The 12030-nt window shown below is 39.4% G+C and overlaps 1 protein-coding gene across 1 annotated transcript; it reads right to left on the bottom strand.

The window, feature by feature from the left end:
• Window positions 1-1840: 1840 nt before the first annotated feature.
• vgll4a (vestigial-like family member 4a) lies at window positions 1841-11247 on the bottom strand. Its single transcript, XM_033628483.2, has 6 exons — window positions 11130-11247; window positions 10405-10557; window positions 9271-9433; window positions 7912-8137; window positions 6763-6877; window positions 1841-5304 (listed from the first exon to the last, which is right to left on the bottom strand). The coding sequence occupies exons 2-6, from the start codon at window positions 10484-10486 to the stop codon at window positions 5105-5107; spliced, it is 786 nt and encodes a 261-aa protein (XP_033484374.1). The 5' UTR covers window positions 10487-10557; window positions 11130-11247; the 3' UTR covers window positions 1841-5104.
• Between the last annotated feature and the right edge of the window lie 783 nt (window positions 11248-12030).

A 12030-nucleotide genomic window follows, 5' to 3' on the forward strand; every position in this document is an offset into this window, starting at 1 on the left:
ACAACCTGAAAACATAATGCCTCTTGGCCAAGACACTAAGGGTGTTTTCAGCCCTCTTAACGGACTCGGAGCTGTGACTCAGCATTGTTTGTGCATATGTGAACACCCCAAAAGCCCCCTGAAGCAAACCGCTTCAAGTTTGTAGTGCAGTTCACTTAACCTGCGAATTGTGAACACAAAGTGCTCCAGGTTCAATTTGCTCTTTGCCATTGTATTTAGCCCTCTGGATCACATGCTATTGCACTGGGACGCTTGCAAAAACAGACAAAACCATGTCGGCTTATAATGCTTGCAAGGACGCAGGACAAGGAGTAGTTTGGTCCATGGAAGATACTGCATGTCTCCAGATGTGGAATGTAGAATCCATCAAATGGCAACAGTCTACAGCACACAGAAACAGAAACACTGAGGTTTTCCCTCCAATTTTAAGTTCATGTGAAAGTGAGGGGCTTCATAACCGCACTGCAGTGCCACGTCCAAGTAAGAAAAATTAAACTATGTCAATATATATCATGTATAGGCTATAGTGTGAACAGAGAGAGGACTGAGGACCCATCAGAACTGAAGCTGACAACATAGAGAACTGGGTCCTATTTCAAATGGACAATGTCAACACAAAAAGAACAGAGTACCTTTTCTGTTGGTCCACTTTTTGGTGCACTAAAAGGGACTATATGTGAAAACACCCTAAAACACAACCACCTAATGCTGCTCCTGGAACAAATGGAAACATCATGCACTGTGCTACGTGCATTCATGGATACAGTATAACCACACTAAACATCTGAGGTCTACTATAAAAGGACATGTGTCTAACGCTGGCCCCTCTGAGCCAAAGAGATCTGGCTAATATGTTGATAAATCATTTGATTTCGTAGCTGTGTTGGTGCTTGTCCACTAAAAATAGACGATGAGCTCCTGATTGGTTCTAAAAGGAGAGTTGTAATCAGTGTAACCACCCCGCTGAGTCAAGTGTCTGCAACACTGAAGTCACAACAAAGATGTCTGGGGTATTTTACAAATTGCCAATATAGCAGTACCATTTAACGACATAAGAAAAATGAAAACAGTTCCCCAACACTGCTATCCATCTATCGATCTTGTCTTGGGTCATTGTCTGCAAAAACAGTTGGATTAAATATTAGCTGTCTGCCATTATTCCCACTGATCACAGTTTTAGGTTATACCAACCATGACTTTGTTGCCTGAACTTTTGATGTTGCCTTAAAACAGGAAAATGTAAAAATGTCAAAAACAAAACAAAAACAGAAACCTTGTGCAGGGTGTTTACAGGTATCAGACACTTAAAATGAATTCTTAATGCCTTATAAGATCATTTTAACCAAATATTTTTCTTATTCATGCATTGCAGGTAGTATATATATCTGTGGTCCCATGCAGTGGTGGGTATTATACAGTATTATTGTTATTAGAGTTAGTTAGGTTAACCTACAATTTGCCAAAAGCTATGTGCGAGTATAAAGTAAAAAGACAATAACAGGTTCAGTGGTATAATGGTGGTATGTTTTATAAAAATCAGAAATGTTAACGTTCACACAGGAGAGCTCAAATCATTTTGACAAAAAGAAAGTAAAAGATGGATTCATGAAGTTATATCAAATGTTTGTGACAGTTAGGACCCCACACTGTCTAATTTCAGATGATCTAATTACTTCCAGGCCTACTTATGTAAAATTGAATTCAAGACATCTTGAGACTTTTTAAGGACCCCGTTTTGTTACTGCAACCTAGACATGCAAATAATACTATAGTATCTTATTTGCCGTTACGACTGCACTATGTCACATTTTATTTGATAGAAATGATTTAACAAAGAATATGCAAAGGTAGGCATTTGTATGTTTATTTGGAAGAAATTAAGTACAAAACAGTGGCATGTTCTTCCAGAGAAATAAAGACAAAGTGAACAAATGTTACTTTCTTTCTATGTGGATGACACCTGGAGCAGGTCCTTTCTGCAAACAGTCTTTTGGGATACAGGTAGTCTAAATAGAGCAATTAAATAACAATGGACTAATACCCCAAACATATTACTGAAAAATCAACTTGTGTCAAACAAGCAGATTCCATTATAATCCCTAAAATCCACTATGGTACACACAGAAAGCTTAACAAACTCTTTAAACGGTTAGCACAGACGTCATTCTGACACTGCACCAAGAAAGTCTTTGATCAAAAGACTGTTGTGTTCCTGCACTTATTCATCATCTGGCAATCGTGGGAAAATAAACCAACTTTTAGAAAGGTTAAAAAAAATGCATGGTTAAAAGATAATGCGCATCCATGCTACAAATGAGTACACTACTCTGACTAGAAACAAAATATCTATGATCATCCCGCGCGGCGCAATGATAGTCTTGTATGAGTAAAATAAAATATAGAGACAGGATAGTGTATGTAACAATTTAAAACTGTAGAATATTAATACAAATGTATGTTTTCACAGACAGTTAATCGACATACAAAAAAATCTGAATTTACAATACCATATCTTAATCAGTGTTGACAAATAGGTTACACTACCGTAAGTAGAGAATTTCAGAAGGGTGAGAAATTAATTTAAACAAAACTCAACTGCATAAAAAACCTTTGTAACTCACTTACACATTTTCTCCTTAATAAAGGAAGATTTTTGCAGCTCATGAAACCACTTTGATTAATAAAGACAAACATACATGTTGTGACTGATAAATGTCAGGCTGTCACGGTGGAATATTGATGCCTACTTGTGAATTGCATGTGCATTAAAATCTTCAGGCCCTATCTTACACCTGGCGCAAAGCAGCACACAGTCATGCTAGTTTCAGACTGATGCGGTTTTTCTTTTCACGGCCAGCGCCCATGATGTATAAGTAGCAAATGTACTTGTGTCCATCTTTGCACCCATGGGTGTCTCGGTCTTAAAATGAAGTGTGGTCGGGCACATTGTTGGCATATTGCTATTTTGAGTCAGCACAAAGCAATTGCGCCATTGTCCAACAAAAACCTGGTCTTAGGTCAATGGCAGAATATTTTCCTGCTATTTAAAGGGGGCATTACTCAGACAGTGAGATGTGCCTACATGGGCAGGTGCACTCAGCTTGTGGTGGGTGAAATAATACATCATTAATGGAAAAAATATTTATTACACTGTCTAAAATGCGAACACAGCAGAGAGCAGAGCAGCTGTCCGACTCCCCCTTTGTTATTTCAGAAGCTAAAAGTATAGCTCCGTTTCCTCTGTCAAGTTTATGATTACTGTTTCTAATTTTGCTGCTTATTTGTCCCACGATATTTGCTGCAGCGATATAACTGCACTTACTACTCTCAGCAGAAAGCCACCGGCTTCTCCAATTTGCCGAATGTGCCACATGAATAGCAGAGCGCCAGGTGCACCTTGCTTCTAAATGGAATGGGAGTGGACACTGATTGGTTGCATTCATCATGCGCATGTATGATTAATTATGAACTAAATACAACCTCTTTGCCCCTTGCGCCTTACTTTGCGCCCAGATTACACGCTATTTGAAAGGTCTAGTGTGTAGGATTTAGTGGCATCTAGAGGTGACGTTGCAGAACTGAAACTCTTCCTATGTGCCAGGCCTGTAAGAGACGGTGGCTGATGCATGAATGAGCAAATGGCCCAATCCAGGTTTGTCTGTTAAGGGCTACTGAGGAACATGTGTCAGACTTGGATCTAAGGTAACAAAAACCCAGCTTTTCTTCATTTCAGGTGATTATAAACTAATGAAAACACAAATATTAAATACCATTAATGCAAATAGATGCCCCTAAATTCTACACACTGGACCTTTAACTCGTGAAAGTGGAGTTGGACACACACTAGATGCACTTGCACCACGTTCTTTAGACCATGTGCTGTGGTTCGTTTAAATAGGGCACTTAGTTTTGTCATAAATCATCTGCTTTGTCATTGGTGTAGTGGAGACTTCTGTTGTTGTCATTAGAGAGAAACAAATCAAAGTTAGAGTTCTGTTGTCACCATGTTTTGCCAAAACGTCACAACATGTTCAGAATAAATAAAGCCACTGCTCATAGACTGCTACTGAAGGTCAGATTTAGATGTATTCAGTCATGTATAAAGCTGTAGCACCCAGGTCCACAGAATAACAAAGCAACATAGCCTTTTTAAACTGCATTCAGACAACCTTGCCAGAGGCTGTGACTTGTAGATGGATGCTACGATATACACCTACATATAGTAATGAAAACCAGATACAAAAAATATATTGAGTACAACTGTACCAGCAGTGAGTATTTCTAAAATGTTACAGATAAAAAATAAATTCTGAGTAAATATATAGTATAGAATAAGGTTTGTAATAGAAACCAGCTATTTGAAACATGCTTTCTAGTTAGAACATCTACAATGATTGATATTAGTTTACTAAGTAATCAGCCACAGTGAGTGTATAGACGGGAAACTAAAATAATTCAGTTAACAGTGGACACGTCCAGTTCAGGATCATAAAGATGACACATTAGTGTCTTCAAAAAGCGGTGGGGGAGGACCAGAGCCTTAATTTCAAAACACGAGACTCATTCTTGAACACATTAGTTCCAACTAAAACAGGTAACCTGCTACCTAAACTATCAGGAACGTACAAGAGCAAATGAAACCTGGCTTTTTTTTTTTTTTTCAAGTAGTATAGATTAAAATGCAGTGTGGTTTTAGAATGAAAAACAATTAAGTCCAGATCTATGGCTTATATGTTGATGGGAAAGGCAGGGAATTTCTTTGGCTATCAAGGCAGGTATTTTGTGAATCTCATTATCTATGCAAAATAATAATCTGATTGTAAAGTTTCCACGACTAACATTGTCAACCCAGCTACGCAAATACCTAATATATTTTCTCCTTTTCAATAGAGAGAGACACTGTCAATTTTAAGAGTACAAATCTGAGTGTTCTAATAAAAGGTCGACCTCGAGGTCCACGAGGGAACAGCCAATGTGAGCACCATATGTCCTACATTGTTCTTGGCTACGGGAAGTTGATGCTTGGCAAGAAATGACAGTGGGTGATCTCCACTCACATACGCAAACACTAAGGAAGTGATTGTAATGTTTACCCCCGTCTGCTTCATGGATCTGCCTCGGGGGTTTGATGACCCCCATCCTTGGCTTTGATTTGGAGCCAGGCATCTCCCAGCGCCTTGGCAAAGTGGTCATCCACTGAACCTGTGATGGACACTGAGTTGGACACAGGCTCCGCTTCTTTGTAGTTTTTTCCAAGGCTGCGACGGAAGTGCTCCTCAATCACAGGATCGCATACTGTGTTAGCTAAAATAGTATTATGAGTAGAGGAAAAGACCAAAACCTGGTTATTACCAAGCACAGAATATATAAAAATATTACACCACTGTTGACTGATCTGCCACAACATCAAAACCCCTGACAGATGAAGTGAATAACATTAATCAGCTTGTTACAATGCAATGTTCTGCTGGGAAACATTGGGTGCTGGCATTCATGATAATGCCACTTGACACACACCACCCACCCAAACCACAGATACAAAACAAGCACACCTACTCATGGCAATGGCACTCCCTGATGGCAGCGACCCCTGCAGCAGGACAATGTGCCATCACCTTTTTTTTATATATAGCACTTTTCAAAACACAGTTACAAAGTGCTGTACAATAAAACTAGATACAAGGAGAATGAAACAAACTAAAATGTATTTAATGTCAAAGCAAAAGATAAAATAAAGACAGCCAGAACTAAAATCTAGATGATAAATGGGATAGGACAGCAATATAATAGACCAACAATTCAAATGAACTCAGGATATGCTTTCTGATAGAAGTATGTTTTTAGGAGAGACTTAAACAAGCACAGTGTCTCAGACAGTCTTATATCCTCAGGCACTTTGTTCCAGAGCCTTGGGGCCCTGGTTACAAAAGCTCTGTCCCCATTTAGTCTTCAGCCTGGACCCTGGAACAAGCAGACCTCTGCCTGAGGATCTCCAACTACACATAGGTTCATAAGGGACTCAAAGGTCTGACATGTACTCTGGAGTCAGGCCATGAAGAGCCTTAAAAGTAATCACTAAGATTTTAAAGTCAATCCTAAAAAGAACAAGGAGCCAATGCAGGGAGGCTAAAACTGGAATGATGTGATTACACTTCTTGGTTTTGAGTTCAGTACAATGTGCAGTTGCTGCAAGAATTTTCGATTAAGATGTGAATAAAGGCTGTTGCAATAATCAAGGTGCAAAGATATAAAAGCATGTACAACACTTTCTGTGTCTCTAAAAGTTAAAATAGATCTCACTTTAGTAATGTTTCTAAGGTGATAAAAACATTCTCAGACATTGCCTGAGGGAGGTGACAAAGAGCTTGAGGGGTCGACCTGCTCTCCATATTCCCCAGAAACCAATCCAATCAAAAAGAGTGGAACATGTTGGCACCCCACCTCGCAACCCAAAGGACTCAAAGGATCCGCCCCCAACGTCCCAGTGTCAGACACCACAGGACACCCCCTTTCTTGATGCCTTGACAGTTTAGAGCCAATTTCAAACCATGACAGCCCCACTATAGAGTGGTGCAGTTTTTGCAGTGTGACATGGTGCATTCTCCTGCTGAGGGGCCTCTGCCATAAGGGGGTGTACTTGGTCTGCCCAGCAGAACAATGCATTGTAATTCACTTCCCCTGTCGAGGGGTTTTAATGTTGTGGCTAATTAGTGTATATAGGCATTAGATTACACACTGTGTAGTGTAATCACCGTGGCTTACCATTGGTCTTCGTCTGATCAGCAGGTGGGCTGGGTGAACAGCCATTCATGTGGCAGTGTGAGAGGTTACAATTGCGGTTGCTCGCGGGGGCACAGGTAATAACAGAGGGACGATTCTATAGGTGGAAACAAATACAATCAGTTAACACAGACACAGAACTGTGCAGGGGTTGTAACACCCCTTATAGATTGTCTACACAGAGACTTCACATGTGAAAACACTGCACTGATTTATATATTGTTAAATATTTGTTCAGAAATGTTTAACTACAGAAAATACTCTTCTAATGTTTCACTTTAAACGAGAATTCTACAATCTCTGAATATCTAAATACAGAGATTAATGTCTCAAACAAAATGCAGGAAAACTTTGTCCTTTAGCAAATAAATGTGAAGACAGTCTTCTACCTTACTATGAATGGTAAAAGTCGAACATCCAAGGAAAAAACCTTAACACATCTTCCTAACTAGTAATGTGAACGAGCAAACATCAGACTGTTTTGGTTGTTCCTAATGATGATGTCCTTACCTGCTCAATGTGTCGGCGAACAAGCTTAGCCATGTGTTGCTTGTTTGACAATTTGCTCGCCTTGGCTTTATTTTTGCAAAGCTTCAAGTACCTCCAAGCTATTTCAGAGCAACAAGAAGCCATTGCTTAGGCTTGATAGGCTCCCTGAATGTTGCTGTTGCTCATAGGATATCTGGTGGTCTGTGTTCTCAGACGCTTTCCACACATGCATGCTATCAAAGCAGAGGCTAGCCTCAAGACAGCCTGATCATATCTGGCTGAACAACAAGACATAAGTCAAAAAGAAAAATATGAGACCACTGAACTAAGTAAAATCAAAGATGGGAAATATAGTACACTGGTGCAACAGATGAAAAGCAAGGTGAAGCATCATGCTTTTCTAGTGTATGAGCAGTGGGCACGCTTGTAATTCATGCAGTGATGATGTAATTTACGCCACGCAGATCCCTTGTGACCATGTGGCTACGTCAAGCATTAATTGCACTTCAGTTTATCCAAATAATTTTACAGAAAAATCATATATTTGTTTAATCATCAATACCCTATTTAAGGTTTACTGCTCTCATTCTTGTCACTGTGAACATCAGATGTACCCTCTGTAAGTGTTAAACACAGACGTACCTGCTGACGCTCTACAGTCCCACCCACCACGGACCTCTCTCTGGCCCCGACTCCGATGTCATGGCTGCTTTTGGTCAGAGCCAGAGGCTGATCTACAGCATAGCTAGAAATGGAAGCATACAGGTGATTCCCATGGAGACCGTTGGAGGAGGACGTAACGTGCTCCACAGGAGTGTGCCCGAGGCTCCAGTGCTCATTACGATTGTCTCCAGCAGAGGGACGGGCCCTTGATAAAGACAGTGCAAATTAAAAATTAAGTGCCAACAGTTTCACCTTTTCATAGACAATTCATACACCAGCTGTTGCATCTTGTGTTTGTAAAAAGATGTCACAGCGTAGACTGGGTTGGATACAGCCCTTTCATCATTAGGCATATTTTAAAATTACTTAAAGATCATAAGCATTGCAGATTTTTTGTGCTGGTAATCAAAGCGATCTCTTAAAAATGGGATAGTTCACAGCCTGGAGGTGGTCTTTAAATTCCTCCAGAGTTAATGCTGTAAGGTCATGCTCAGACTTTTATTTCCTAATTTTAAACTGGGCTAATTCAGGCTGAATGGTTTGATCATAAACTTTGTTGAGGATGCCCCCCCGCACCGGTATATGTGTATATATAAATACGGTTCTGGCGCTGTTGATCTAAATCTAAATTGTACTTAATTAAACCTGAGGACTGAAACATCCCTAACAAATTAACAGCAATTAAACAACTGTGTGACTCAGAGTTCTTATCTTATCCACCTGCCAATATGGCTTTCAGGTGTGCAAGAATTTTGTCATGACTGTTTTATGACAAAGTTGGGGCTCAAACAAATAATTAACTTCTCTTCTGCATGTGTAATATACACTGCAATGTGTGTGTGGGAAGGCAATCAATGAATACAAATGTTTGGCTTTGGGGAAATAAAAAAAACATAGCAGTTCTCTCAAATAATAAAACACATTGTTATTTTTTTAAATTTGTTAAATTACCTTGAGCTATCATAAGTATGTCGATACGTTTGAGATTTAAAGCTCCCACACAGTAAAACATAAATACATAAATCTGAGTTCTGGTGTGTTTTTGACATTGTGATACAGTTTGCTACAGGAACACCAGATACATGGCTTGTCTTTGAACTACCGCAGAAAGGGTGGCTCACTTTGGTTAACTACATAAATGCAAAATGAAAAACAATTCAGATGATGTGCTGTAAGAAAACATGTATAGACAACAGTTCAAGCTTCATTATATTTTGTCTATTTGGGGGTATGATGATGAGAAAAGTATCTGTTGAGCTCTATGTAACAAAATTCAATGGTCAATTCAATGATTAACACAGGATAATGATTTATGTTTCTTTTTTGAAAGGTACTTACAGCTGAGTGGCAAACAATCTGCTCATTTTGGTCATGTGGTCATCATCACAGTTGATCCGGTCGTCCATTTGTTCTTCCCCATACTTCCGTTTGCTTGGGCAGTGTGAAGGAGGCCCGGTCATGCTGGACATGGCAGTGGGCAGGGAGGGTGTCCTGGACTCATCTGTGGAAAAGGAATCAGCAGTACAAACAATCAAATTAAATTTGAGTTCCAGCAACGAGTACATGACTCCACACTGAACATAAACAGTTTGATGTAACTTGGCCAGGGTATGCTTTCAAGAAATTACTGGTTAACCAGATCTATAGTATCAGTTAAGCATTGTGTTCAGTTAGGCATATTTTACTTAAATGCCACCCTAAAAATTAGGAGATGACTACTAAACTGTGATCCTGATTATCACACTTGGATCACAAATTTGGAAAGAGGAGGACTTTTAGTCTTCAAAGATGGAATTGATTTCTGAAAGCAACTCTGAATCAAAAAGGTCAATTATGCAATGAACAAGGGACTCATTTACTTCTGGAATAAAAATCACATCCTAAAAACTAGTGCACACACTGTTATGGCCAAGACATTTCCCTGAGGAGACTGTGTTTACTTCATTGTAAAGATCTCTAGGGTCCTCTTTGTACGCACAAAAAGTGTAAACAGTGTAACGTCTGACCTTGATGCATCAAATTAGGTAACATCTGTAGTGTTTGCTGTTATTTTTCTGGGCCTTGTACAAAATCTGTGGGTGCATCTTATGGCTATGTGCAGATTTTACCATGCGATATGGGTGAGTTTGGAGGACAGTACAGTTAATGTCATTTTTGACAGTATTTCCGGTATTAAAAGTGCAACGTTACAGAGAGTCTAGTCTCATTATCTCTACTCAAGTAAACACACAAACCAGTGTTCACTTTATCCGAAGTTGACTTCGCCGAGATTTTTGCACCAAAATTGCCGTACACTTAAGTGCTTGGCACCAACCATAAGGTCGATAAAAGTAGACGTCACTCAGCAAACCAAAACATATTGAGCAATTCGTGTTGGTAACTTAATTAAGGAAACCACACAATGTTCGTTCAACAATTAAGGTAAATGTACGACATAAAGACACATTAAAAGGCACAAAGCATATAACTAACCTTCATAGTGCAGTCTCCCGATGTTATTGTTCATCTTGTCCAGGAACTGAGAGTTCAACAGGTCCATTCTAGTGAATAGCATTTACACGGGCAGGCTAGTTGCTAACATCGATGTTAGCAAGACACACCAGCGAAGGCAACAAAAGTTAAATCCTGAAAAAGAGAACATTTAAAAAAATCAGATTGTAAACTGCAATGTAAATTGACTTACATTTATGGCACTTTAATTGAGATAGCAAGTGTTGCCTTGACGTTAGCAGTTAGCTGGCTAACGATAAGTACCCTGACGTTGACGTAAACGACTCCAAGGCTAGCCATTAGCTACAAACGTTCATCTAACTTCAACAGTGTTAGCCTAGCTTTAGTTGGGCTAGCATTTACGGCTACACAAATTGGTTAGATAAGTCAGTTACGATAGCAAATTATGATAGTTAATAATATAATAGTTGTAAACATATTGTTACAGTACTTAGCTAACTGTTATCGTAGTTGCGAGTGCTAACACACTAGCCAGCTAACTTCGGCTACTAACGTTAGCCATTAACAGCTAAGCTAGTACTCAAACTTTGTAGTTAGTTAGCAACTAGCAAAACCGAATAAACGTTTAACTAACGTTACACCGAGCCCGTCAGTTACAACTTACTTTACGTTACGTTCAGCCGGGTTATTTCCAAGATTAAAATTCCAAACTTATGTTAACATGACGTTAAAAGTTAGTTACTTACTTCATCAACAAAACTAGCTTCACAGCCAAAACACCACCATGGCTAGCCCAGCTCGCCTTTCTACTGCCTTCACGCAGTTTCCCACCGCACCAGTCTGCAAACAAAAGAGTGGTGAGCGGCCCTAGCGGAGAAGAGGCGAATGAGGGTGAAGTTACCATGTTTGTGGATCTGCACGACACCAAAACTTGGGATGATATTCAGCTCAAAGGTGCATTATTCTGTTTAAATATTGTGTTTGCTGTGAATCACTGCATGGACTGCCTATCATCAATGCAACAAGTAATACTTGCATTAGCTACACAGCTCTGCAAAAGTCGACAGGTGCTTTAGCTCACACAAAAGTAAAATAAAGTGAAATATTTAACTTTATCATAACAAAACTTTGCCTCTAACTCCAGAGCCACACACAAAGCATGTTTTTTTTTATTTTAAAATGACATTAATTGCAAATAGAAACCTTTATCTGAGCACCTGTAAATAACACAAATGTCTATTGATAATCTGCAAACACCTCAGCACCATCACTGCTGGATCATCTCATCTATAGACATTTACCTTGCTCTACTATTCAGGCAGAGTGGTTTGGTTTTGATGTTCACTACACCACCTCTACCAGCTGATGTCACCCTAGTATCTGTGCATAAGACTCAGTGCACGGTGCAGCTTTTCACTAGCCAATATCCAAGTATAATTTTAGCCTGTCCTGATCACTGTCTCTCATGACCAGTATTCAAAAAGGAAATGAGACACCAGGTCCTGTTTCCATGGATATTCAGTCAAAAAGGCTTGCACTTTATCTTCACCAGGCTGTTCTTCACATTGCACTGTACATTATAAAGAGTACAACACACATTGTGCAAATTTGCCTTAAATTGCTTTATAATCTGTGCAACATACAGCA

This window comes from Epinephelus lanceolatus, chromosome 8 (assembly GCF_041903045.1).
Source record: "Epinephelus lanceolatus isolate andai-2023 chromosome 8, ASM4190304v1, whole genome shotgun sequence".
Taxonomy (NCBI): Eukaryota; Metazoa; Chordata; class Actinopteri; order Perciformes; family Serranidae; genus Epinephelus; species Epinephelus lanceolatus.